This window comes from Oreochromis aureus, linkage group 16, assembly GCF_013358895.1.
Source record: "Oreochromis aureus strain Israel breed Guangdong linkage group 16, ZZ_aureus, whole genome shotgun sequence".
In the NCBI taxonomy this organism is placed as follows: Eukaryota; Metazoa; Chordata; class Actinopteri; order Cichliformes; family Cichlidae; genus Oreochromis; species Oreochromis aureus.
In genome coordinates, this window is record NC_052957.1 from 22,959,751 (window position 1) to 22,972,240 (window position 12,490).

At 42.4% G+C, this 12,490-nt stretch overlaps 2 protein-coding genes across 8 annotated transcripts in view; both read right to left on the reverse strand.

Moving 5' to 3' along the window:
• Positions 1–12,490, reverse strand: part of lmo7a (LIM domain 7a) — a 51,473-nt gene that overhangs the window by 17,599 nt on the left and 21,384 nt on the right. For all 7 annotated transcript variants that reach the window (XM_039599980.1, XM_039599977.1, XM_039599978.1 and 4 more), the window contains exons 6-9: positions 7,065–7,095; positions 5,997–6,110; positions 4,898–5,117; positions 4,075–4,324 (exon numbers count right to left, since the gene is read on the reverse strand). In XM_039599980.1, the coding sequence (XP_039455914.1) occupies positions 4,075–4,324; positions 4,898–5,117; positions 5,997–6,110; positions 7,065–7,095 (615 nt within the window). The remainder of the gene's footprint in view (positions 1–4,074; positions 4,325–4,897; positions 5,118–5,996; positions 6,111–7,064; positions 7,096–12,490) is intronic.
• LOC120433575 (LIM domain only protein 7-like) lies at positions 539–3,423 on the reverse strand. The gene is made up of 3 exons (XM_039599981.1): positions 2,763–3,423; positions 2,367–2,513; positions 539–1,899 (listed from the first exon to the last, which is right to left on the reverse strand). The coding sequence occupies exons 1-3, from the start codon at positions 3,176–3,178 to the stop codon at positions 1,104–1,106; spliced, it is 1,359 nt and encodes a 452-aa protein (XP_039455915.1). The 5' UTR covers positions 3,179–3,423; the 3' UTR covers positions 539–1,103.

A 12,490-nucleotide genomic window follows, 5' to 3' on the forward strand; every position in this document is an offset into this window, starting at 1 on the left:
TTAATATCAAGAAGATTAGAGTTACACTAGGCTGGGGAAGTGTGTAGACGTGTACCTTTCCCTAAACAATGCTGCTTTCTGCAGACCTCAAATCCATCCATCCATATGGGCTTAACTCAGGTTAAATGGTTGCTATGTGTGTGCTTTTGTGTGTCTGCTCATGTGCAAACAGTACAGTGAAGATTTGTGTTCAAGTCACTATGGGCTCCACGAGTCACATCGTCTTTCAGAGCTGTGAGGAATTTCTATAGTGCTTCTTGTTGGCACGACAGACACGACTATATTTAATTTGTTGGATTGGTGCAGTCAGAGTGTTGGGGATGCTATGTTTGGATACTTCTCAGCATTCAACCTTTCCACCCTTTCTGCTGCTCTCTGAGTTTCACGAACCTGTATAAAGTTCCTTCTGCTGAGTAAAAGTAACACTATGCTCAGGTCAGGTTAGACTTTAAATTCCCATATTGCACTTTTCTACTCTGCTTGAGCACTCACGGGTTTAAAAGAAGAATCAGCGCAGTTAGTCACAAGTTGCTTTTTCCTTTTATTAAGCATGAATGTTTTATTTCCATATGTAGGTAAACTGTCAGATAAGAAAAGATGAAAGGCAGATTTCTTTTCAGGGCTATCTTGCAAATGATACACCAAATCATTATGGTTTTTAAAAAATGCATACATCACAACTCAAAATACACAATCTTGGTTGGTTTATTGTGTAGGTAATGTCTCAGTCTTTACACGCCATGAGTTTGAGAAGTAAAATTGACCACATCAAGCACTCAACTCTGAGGGAACAACAAACATTTAGAACAAGTTCTAAGCTGCTGTTGTGGTTAATTTCACCACATTTTCGTCACTCTTATTATGAAATACCCATGTCTGATCAAGTGAACGTAGAAGGCAGCAAATAGTTTTCAGAAACAAGCATTTAACTGTGTAAAACTCACCTCGCTGACTGTGAAGGACTTTAAATCAAATCTTAGCCAGAACAGAACAATTCAGTATCAAACAAAAATTACTGAAAGTCTGAAATGGCACAGAAACAACAAGACAAACATGCAGGAAAAAAGTCTACAGCCACTCTTACGTCAATCTTTTTTTTTCCTTTACAACTTTAGAGCAGCTAGCCTTTCCACCAAAAGCCTTTTCTTATGTCTTAACTGACTAGCTTCCCTGATTGCCTGCCATTTCTGCAGGTCCTCTTTGCTACAGGAAGAAGGCACTGAAGGAGTTTTCTGACTGGCTGATGAAGCGGTGCTCTGGCTCTGATCAGAACAGATTCTGAGCTTTCGAATTAGCATGTCATCCGTTTCCGGACGGGCCTCCTTATCAACATCATTCAGGTTCGGTGTTGCTGCTTTATGAGTCAGGGGACATGGGGGGCAGAGGAGTCTGGACTTCAGGTCAGGAGGCAGTGCCCAAGGCTCTGGGATGGGCATCGGGGCATAGTTGTCAGGTGCTCCTGAGAGTGGTCGCTGTTGCTGTGCCTGCTGGGTTTTCTCCCTACGAAACACCACATCGTCCTGCTCAATGTCTGGGAACTCAGTTTCCTCGGCGCCTCCACGAACGGGTTTCTGGGTGACAATGTTGAGCTGCGGCTCAGAGCTGCAGCGGCGATGTCTGCAAGTCAGCAGAGTCTTCAGTTTAGCCAAGTCTGTGTTGGACTGGAAGGCAAGGGTTCGCCTGGCAAACATGTCATCATTCTCCAAGTCTGGGCAAATACTTTCATAATCAATGGGGTCCGGGGGCTCCCGGGGGTCTTGGCGCCCCAGGAGCATCCACTTCTCCCCTTTCACCAGTCTGGGACCTGAGGTGGGGTCCACAGGGGCAAACACCAGTGGGGGGGTCTCTAAAAGAGGGGACTTGGGAAGCTGTGGAGGAGTGTGTGGTTGAACATGAGGACTGCAGGGTGGGCAGAAGGAGAGAAAAGGACAGAGAGGTGGTGAGTGCATGCGTGTGAACCGGATCAAAGAGCAAGAAAAGGAGGAAAAGATACAACAAGCGGCCACAGTGGTGACATTTGATTCAAACAGAAGTTGATCAAATATGGATTTTACAATCACGCTGTTAGGAAATCAAGCTGCAATGCTGCTTTCTACAAAAAAAAAAAGAAAAGGAAAAAGTCTAGGCTTGAATAGGCTGTAATATAAATAGATTAATATTGACACGGCCTATTTCCACTAAGGTCAAAGGAAGCAAACTACATTATAAAGCATGTTAGGGCAGCTCCCGTCGCCTGAGGATACATTTTATCATTAGTATTATGTTACAGGAGCTCGTCAGAAACAGAGCCCCAACAGGAGTTTCTTATAAAAATCTGGATGCTTTAAAATATTCCAGCATCATCACAATCATGCAGCTGTATCGACCTTTTCCCCACAACAAGGGTGGTGTGAGCTGAAGCCTCGTGTGTGCGGGTATGAGAGGGAGATGGGCCAGAGGGAGAGGGGGCGGAGGAGAGCCAGGGGCTGATGTCACAGTCCGAGTCATCTGATGAAGAGCCTGACTTCTTATGGCTACAGCCGACGAGAGAAGAAAGGATAGAGGAAGACAAAAGGTGGATGAAATTAGATAAGAAACAACGGTAGGAAAAGTGAAAGGAAATATAGGCTGGAATCTGGAAAACAGTGAACCACAGAATCACAGATTTCTAATTTGAAAGGTTAGACTGGCATGCAGTTATTTAAGGACAGCAAAATCAAGCTATAGATAGGAAGAAAGAAAGGATTGTGTATATATGAATATAAATGTATGCCCTCACACACCTGAAGCCTTGTATCTTCTTGTACCAGGGTCTCCTCTGAGAGCCCAGTTTGATCTTCTGAATGTGAATGTCTTCTTCTGGTGTCCAGAATTTGGGTAAGAACTTGTCATAAGATACGCTACTTGTAGGCTGAGGTTTGATACCCATCTTACGGGCATAGAGATCATCTTGGACAGGGTCAGCATAGCCCACCTCATCATCCTCATCCTCAGAGTCGTCATATATCTCCCTGAACAGGCTGTTAGTGGACACGCCTCGGCGGTGGTCCACCCTCACTGAACCGTGCCGGGGGGGTTGCATTTCCCCTCTGCTGATGCCGCTGCTGCTCAAGAGAGACAGCCAACCACAAGTGTCAAAACCTTTTTTTTCTAGCACACAGGTCACACCAAAAAAAAAAAAAGGAGTATATTTGTCCATCACAACAACCGCAAATGAAATGACACAAGGAATACCAAACCAATGCAAGCTCAACGTCAAGCTGGGAGGTAAAAATTGATTTGTGGAGTTGTCCTGCCATCTCAAATCACTCCTCCAAGCTCAAAAGAAGCAAATAAGGGCATGCTAAATCTTTAAAAACGCAAAGCTCTTTGAACAAAAGCACCAAACTGAAGACTGCAAAAATGTTAGAGGCAGCACACTATGACCAAAAGCCACTGCTCATGGTTACAACTAACCATGCAAACTGAGGGTAAGAAAAGCATTCCTGTTTGCTTTTATCAAGCAGCCACATCAAAGTCACGCCGTTGCTTCATGTTCTCTGACCTGAGGCAGGCCACGTTTTGTTGAGGGACAACAGTGGGAGTTATAGTGACCTTGGGCAAGGTGTCCCCCCTGCCTCCAGCCACCCGTCCCCCAACCTGGGGACTGATGGGTACGGCGAAGTTGGTGGGAGGAGCAGGGGAGGGGCTGTGGAAGCGCCTGCCGGCCAGGTCATCCAGAACGAGATCGGGGTCCGGTCGGTCTGTGTCCGAGTCACTGCCACTTTCATACTCGCGGGCCCGCTGGAGATGCGCGTCAGAGAAGGCACTCTGGGATACTTGACTGTCTCCGTAGCAGCCAGGGGACACCCTTATTTCACCCAGGCAGTCATTCCACAACAAAAATGAGAGACAACACCATCGACCATTCATAGACAACACAGCGGTGAGAAAGGAGAAACAAAGAGCTACCGAGTAAACTTCAAGACTTTGAAGCACGAACATGGAGTCAAGGTATCTTTTGTTATAATAACCAAAAAGTAAGAGGAATAAAAAACAGCTCAGATGAGAAAGAGCACCTTCAAACAGAACAATGTGCATGGATTGTTGTGCTACCTGGTGAGAGAGCTTTCATCCTCTGCGAAACTGATGCTGGCCCAGCTGCGCCGGTTGTCCTCATTACGTTCGGCCCGTTTCTTCCTTAGTGGAGCAGGCACGTAGCCAGAAGCTTTGTCTTTAGTGGGCAGGAACTGGTTAAACTGCGTGGTGGTTTTCGGCGCGACCACTGCCGACCGGCGGTAGCTGAGATTGTCCTTGTTCTCGGTCATCTTGAAGACAGAGTCTGCCTCGGTATCGCTAAAACAACCTGGACCATGAAAGAGGAAAAACAGGTGTAAGGACTGGGGAAGAAAGTGGGAGAACAGAGAAAAGAGCGAGAGGAGTATGTTGTGTGTTTTGGCGTGACTTTGGATGAGTAACAGAGGGGTGCAGGGTGTGGGGACAGAGGCCTCCTCATTTACAGGCCGGTGTGGACGGCTGTGGAATGTCTCACTGACCTCCAGTGTGCATGGAGGAACTGCTCTGAGATCATCGGCCAGCAGTTTCCCCTTCTTTAAGTCAATACCATCACATGTTGGTATTCACTTTCAAAAGCATACCACTAGGTGGCAATAGGCATTTGTTTTCACAAATGGGTGTCAACTATGTGGTTCTGAGGCAGTGTGTCTTCCCTGTTCACAAATATTTGAGTTTCTACACAGATGAGCTGGATTATAAATATTCAAGCAGAGAGACAATTTGAGAACAAACAAGCGAAAAGCGTGAGAACCATTCTTGAAATGTCATGCTGTGTCCTGACAAATAATCAGCTTTAGGAAGATAAAAAGAAAGAAGAAATTTGTCACCAAGATGTGGATGGAAATGAAACGGTGTCTCCTACCCTCGCTGCTGCCTTTAAGAGTGGTGTCAGATGCGATGCTGTGGGGTCGGGAACCCAACGAATCCAAGCTGTCCAGGGAGTCGTCCCTCCTGTGTCTACCACCACCTCCACCTCCTCCTCCTCTCAGATGGGAGAGCTCCTCTCGCTCAGAGTACCAACTGTCTCCAAAACCGCTGTCTCGGACGTTGCTGCTTTTCTGACTGGAAGATTCCTGCAGAGCCTTTCACACACACACACAAACACATTCAGATAATAGGGTGCCAATTACAATATTTATCTCCACTGTGTGTGTGGTGAGATCTCCCAGGTAGAGAGTGAAGTCTGTTTTGTCTGGCCTCTCATTCTTGCAGACAAAGTTACTGTAAGCATACGCTTCCATACCATATATAAAGGAGTGCCATTTAAAAGGGACGATTCGCACGCCCTCGACGGCTGTGTTTACTGCGTGAAAAGAATGTCATCGCACATAAACGCATAAGCAAGCCCCGGACGAGCAAAAACTTGTCAACCACTTTAAAGAGAAAATGATTTTCACATCTGTAATCTGCCAAATCCTACCAGACAATACGAGTCCGCAAAGCAAACTCAGCCTAACCCTGCGCCACTGAACTTGGATTATCGTGGCTAAACATACAAAATACGCTGCGTCCCACTGCTATTACTGAAAATCGGTGGAGTTGGTTGAATTACAGACGTCTTGCACACCAACCTATAAATCTATGTGAAAGCAAAGCGCCAAATTCAACACTGGCACAGGCACGGGGCGGAAACGAGGCTTCTTCAAGAAAAGACGTGGCTATTTTCACTTGCAAAACTATGCGAACAGCATGTTGTAAACAAGATTAAAATAGCTGAGCCAAGGGATCGGGTCTTTTATGACTCTACGTAGCTTTGGTTTTCGTGGCTAGCACACTGCGTCCCCCTCGGCCTATTGCTGTCATTCTTCTGCCTCATAGTCTTCATACCAGGGAGGATACAGTAACAACACAGCGGCTGTAGAAGAGGATTTCTAGTCCTGTTAGAAATTTCTGCCATCCACAAGGAAATTCAGCTCGTGTTTCATGAATGAGATAGAGAGAGCACACTTCTGGGAATTTACCTTGTATAGTGCTGTGCCCAATAAACCCTCAAATGCCTTGAAGTTCAAGTAAGGTCCATCATAGAAGCGGTCACACTGAGCTCTTCTACCTAACCAGTAAATGGTGATCAATACCTGGAAAGAGAAAACAAAGGAGATTATACCTGCCTATAATAAGCATTTCATTATTTTTATAAGAAACCTATATCTATACATCAGGTTATCACTACAGCTTTACCTGTACAAATGTCAGAGATGAATGTGCTGTGCAGTGCTAAAGCAGGTGATTGTTATGATAGTTGCAGCCCTGCTTTGATGAGGGTCACATCACCTAGAGCCATGCTCTAATTTCCAGGCTCATCCAGAATACTCTGTTGTTGTTTGTCTGTGCATTTATAGGCTGGACAGGAGGCTGGTGCACTAAGGCAAACGCTAAACCAACAAAGCTATACCCCATTACACATGATACCGTTTAAAGTGGCATGTCAGCGCTTTGGTTTTTTATGTCAGGCAAGTCAGAAAGTTATCATTGTTGGTGTTGGTTTGTACAGCGTACAATATGCAATTTTTTGACATAAAAAGGGGCAAACATCCTCTAGTGAAAGACCGACAACTGTCAACATGTATACATTCGTAATGAATTTAAAATGTAAAAGTTATGAGGTGATCATTTGTCATTTTTTTTCCTCAACTTATTCTGTAGATGCAAATGCTTTGCAGCAGCTGGTTTTTTGGCATTGCATCTAAATAAAATAAGGTGCAGGAGAGGTATACCTCCTCACATGACCCTCATTAAAGGAGGTTAAGTGTAGGAGGTTATGGCATTCTTGTGATCTGTGGAGTTAAGACTTTAAATGTCTAATCAATACATTCAAATTGTGAATCTGTGAAGCATTATCATATTATTGTCTCTCAGTTTCTTCCTCCTTTGTCTAACCTACCAAAAATATAAGCAATAAAGCTCTATATGGCATTATCCTTGCATTGGAATAAATATCTATCAAGACAAACTATTATGGGATTCTATATGCCAGTTGTAAAATATATGAAAAAAATAAAATATATAAAATAATTAAAAAAAACACTCACATTTTTCAGCCTCCTGCTGGTCTCTTGATCCCTGGGAGAAAAACAGAAGCAGAACAGAGAGGTTCATGTGTCTGAGAGAAGATGAAAGTTAAAAAAAAAGAAAGAAAGAAAAAAAGCACAGAACATCGTTGTTGAGTCTATGTGTTGGGTAGTGAAAGAGCTGGAAACTGAGAGCACAATCCAGACTACTGCCAGCCTCGCTCTCACACAAAAGGCGGTGAGAAAAACAAACACATATTTGTGGGGGGAAAAGCCATGAAGAAAATGTTGAGGCTTAACAATCCGTGTCACATCTGAGCACCTAATTTCAAGCTAATCGCAACATCTGAGCAATTACACTATCATTTAGTTAAAGTTTAGGGACACAAATGGGTTCTTAGTCATGATGTGGAATAAAGATAAGCCCAGCAGCTGCTAATTTATCACCAAACAAGGCTCTGTTTAATATTTCACTCATATTTCTGGGGTTTCAGAGTCAAACTGTGTCAGTAAGCCAACTTTCCCAGGAAACTGGAAGCTCCTGTGAAACCAAACAAAACTCACAGTCTCAAGCTGCAGCCTATTACCCTTGGTAGTCTGTGTACTTGTCACCTATCATGACCTTAATGTATGTCTTGAGATGTTGGCAAACAGTAATGCATCATATACAGTAGCCATAATGATGCCATGAGAAGATTTACAGTCTGCTTTATATCTCCTGTTCACGTTGCACATTTCTGCATCTTTGTAATACCACAGGCAAACACACCTCTGTCTAACAATGAGACATTGGATTACAGCGAGATTTTTTTCATGCATGCAATGTACCCAATAAACCTGCCAAGACAATCATGATGCTGTAGATCAGCGGTTAAAATCATAAATGTTTAGGTTTCTATAGGTTGGCGGGGTTCAGATAAAGGAAACAAAGCAAGGACGGATATTTGAATCCATATTTTTCGGGCTAAAGGACAGAAAGGAACAACTGAATTGCTCAGCAGAGGAATAAGAGCTAAAAATAAACATGTAAATGCTGTGGTTCTGAAGTACACTGCAGAGTACAGAGATACTGAGAGAAAATACTGTACTTTTTCATTATTGTGCTCTGAATTTATTTAATATATTTGGTTATTCTTAAGGTTTTACACTGAAAACATTTTTACAACAAAAGCACTGTGTAGGACTTAAACAGGTAGTTTCCAAACAAGCCATTGTCAGATATTGCATATTTATCCGAATGACCTCCCCCTTTTCATGGAATCAGATATATTGAATGAACTGTTCAAGAGTAAATCCCTAGTAACTTATGAAATTACTAAAAAAAAAACCCACTTTCTGTCAATTTCATCAACATAAACTTTCAATTTCTTTCTCTGAAAGAGACCCATGAACTGCAGTATAGTATCCAACTGCATGTGGTAGAAGTAGCTCTGCTTCTGCTCTACAAACACCTTTTTATTTAACAGTGTCTACCAGCTATTTAATTCTATTCAATTCAGTTTTACTTATGTAGCACCAATTCACATCAATGGTTGCCTCAAAGCCCTTTGTATTGTAGGGTAAAGACTATAATATTAGACTCTATAATATTAGAAAGAAACTCTGACAATCACACGATGCCTATGAGCAAGCACTTGGCAACAGTGGAAGGGAAAAAAATCCCCTTTATGCACTTTGTCTAACATTCATGCACCCACTCACACTCCAGTTTATGGATAGGGATCAGTTCAATGTTCCCACCTTCAACATGCACACATGTCAGCAATTAAACCACTGATCTTCTGATTAGTAGATGACGTGCTTTACCTTCTTGAGCTGTAGCTTGTGGCTAGTGCATTTGTTAACCCACTTGCCTTACATGCATATGAGCATGTAAGGCATGAGTTTCAAGACTGGGAGGAGAAAACCTCCTGAGGTCACAAGCTGGTATACTCCTCACACTCGCTAGTTTATGTCAGGAGCGGCATATGGTGTAAAACTCTGTATTTATTATGATAAACAGTATGTTGCTGACTTCTGTGCAGAAGCATTGTCTGTATGAGTATTTTTCCACTGCTGCGCCGGAACTTTTACCTATCTAAAGGTTCTAACACTTCTTTCACCACAAACAGCTGGATGGGAAGCTGATCAACTTTCCCACTAGCATGCGTCATCTCACACCAGGGGTTTCCAAAATGCTGATTTGCCAACACTGCAAACTGAAATGGACATTTACCAGTTAGGAACACTGAGAAATATTTATGGCCCCAGTAAAAGAGATGGATAAAAAAATGCCCTTGTGTGGCTTGGAACATGGGCACAAAGTCTAAGATTATAGCAGCGGCAGCCAGGTCCAAAAAAGTGGGCGTTGTATACAAAAACTACCAGCACTTCTCGTAATGCCCATTTATACATGAGCAGAGAAGATAAAATGGGGCTATTTCTAGGTCTGTGGAGCCTCGGGATTTTGCTGTAGCTTGTTAGAATCAGCTGAGTGCTCATATGATTGAGCACGGACACTGCTGGAGTCTGATGCACACCAGTTCTACACAGAAAGAACAAGCTACTACTCTAAAGTAGTATAATCAGTTTATTGTGATTTATTAGGTTTCAAGGGGGGGAAAAACAAACATTTGTGTTTTATGCTTCTTTTTTTATGTGTATCGTGTCTGCTAAAATATATGCATGTGTCTTCTTGTGTGTCAAAAGAGGTAAAAAGAGGCTATTCAGGAAGTCATATGGGATTGGTTCATGGTCCTATGAAAAACTACACATGTTATACAGTGAGCAAACAAAGCTCTGACAGGAAACCATCAAGCTTGACAAAATTATAGGGCAGTCTTATCATTCACAAGTGTTATTTGCTACATGTTTACACAGACTTTCGCACCACCACACGTTCGGCCAAGGCAAAGAACACGTAAAGACCAATCCCTCATCACTTCAGACAGCGTTCTTTAAACTTATGCTGCACACAAGTACCCAAGACAAGACGTAGGCAAGTCAGCAACTTCTACTGCACAGCCATGGGAAAGATAAGCACAAGCCTCTCGAAGCACTACAACCAAATCAAAACTAGTTTTTCCCCAACAAGACATGTTTTTATTAGCATGGCACAGTTTCAGCTATTACTATCAGCTACTTTAATTTGACCTAAATGAGTGGAATAGTAAGTGCTGCCAAAATTGAAAAAACAGCAAGAAAAAGGAGACAAAAGGGCAGAAAGAAGTCAGATAAACTGAAGAAACACAAACGAATATTCAAATGTTACACAAATAACTTCCTAAGAGAGAGCAAAGGAAATTATCTATCTAATTCAATCACTTCCCTGTGTTGTAACAGAGGCAGAAAGATAGACTAACTAGATAATAATAAAATCTACAGATAAATGTATTCCAACCTGTATCTGGCTCTAGTATCAGTCTGTGTACAGCCAATAACGACATCAAACCAGCTCAACCTCTCTCTCAAACCAAACACCAATGCTAAATTAGTGGGTGTGAAAGTGCAATCAGAGAGCATACCTCTGCAATGAAGATTACTTGCTCAGCCGCAATCCATAAATCCACATGTAACAGCATTCATCTATGTTCTTTGAGATTTAAATACAGACCCAGACAATCCCCAGCAGTACCCCCCCAAAAAAGAAAAGAAAAAGACAGACACAAGGAGAGTTAAAATAGAGGAATCAGCTGTGGGTGAAACAGTGTCAGACATCATTGTGTCGTACTTATCAGGCACACTGCAGCCTTTGTGAGCGAGGAAACAGGGTGAGGCTGGTATTTCTCTCTCCAAGTTAACTACAGGGCACAAATATAACCCTTGTGTTGCCCTTTTACAGCCAGGGCTGTGTCAGTGGTGTAGAAACTTTGTTGGCCTCTCAGCATCATCGCTCGTTTGGTTTCCCAATCTGCCCACGATTCACGCAACGCTGTGACAAACGGTGATGGCATTGCCATATATTATACTATGGAACCAGAAGGTGCAGTTCCAGCTCGCTGAACCACACCCGAAACAATAACACACAGGGCACTGCGTCTGACTCCTTTGCCCCGAGTTCAAAACATTCAGATTTTCACAGTTAGCCTCAAAGTACTACCACAGTACACACAGAACGGGGTACAATACACACTGGTGGTGAAGAAATTCTGATAACAAGCTATGTAATCTTTACACATTTCTCTGGGAAACAACACTTTCCTTAAGGCACTTCAAATATGTGGTTTCTTATGCCATTGCATAAGAAAATACACACAGAGGTCACAATGCTTATCGATTATTTAGAAGAAGCTATTAACATTCCTCAGAGGACAATGCACCTGTCAATCTTGTGCAGTTGTTTTTTTCTCTCTTTTTCTTGGGTTGCAGAGCAGTCGCAACTTGTCAATAATTTGCTTAATCAAACAGTGGAAAACAAATGAGACTTTGGACCCCTCTCTGTGGGGGACTTGTTCTGTCAGTTACTGGAAGTCAGAGCAAAGTTTGGAGCAATTTGCAAATTCCACTATAAACGTTGTGCATTCAGAAAGTACTTAAATACATGTAGGCTAGCAAAGGGATCATCATAAAATTATGGTTTATGGATGGGCTGAAACTCGTTGAATAATCTTTAAATCCTTAGGGCCTTATAAAACGGATTTACAAGAAATTTTCATTTTAAGTTCAATTTAAACGAAAATCAACAAACAACTTTTTTTCTTGTTTTAACTAACATTTTTGAGTGAAAAAACAAACTCTAAGCCAAGCTTATATATTTGAAGCAAGTTATTTTCTGGTGGTTATGTTTCGGACATGTACACATCCGTGTCGTAGCCATGCTGCTGAATTTCTATATGGTAGCCAAGAGTCCACAGGATGTAGCTAATTTTGAATAGTGCGCTTTTGGAGGGAATGATTAATCCTCAGCCTCATCCTGTGGACAGTTGATAGCTGGTCATAAATAGATGTGAATCACAGTTTCTGATCATGACTCAGATTCAGTCTGGTACTACGTGCTTAAGAAACAGTAACTTGGCTTCGGTTTAACACGTGGATGATACGAGGCAGGACACTGTCCCCTCTTATCTTTCGGTATCTGTATCACAACAGTTTGTGATGCCTATTAAAATTTTTCGACATTGTGTTTGTGACTGATAAAGGTCATTATCATAGAAAAGGTTTCATAACATAATGCTATACAGCACCGAATGTGCTAGAGCCCATACTACAATTGCAAAGCTCAAAGGTCAGGCCAAACATCCAATACGCTTTTATGGTGATCGTAATGCGGGCGGGCACGAATTAAATAAAGCCTTCCTTGTGTGCGGCGTCATGCAAACTGTCACTGCGCCTTGCTAATAACTGTATTTTAAGCACCTTACATCAATTTGTCAAACTGGATGCAGAGAACATTTCAGCCTAGACGACTAATCAGCAAAAGACGTTGCAGAGAATTTCTTTGTCTGCTAACAAATGGAAAACTTGATTTG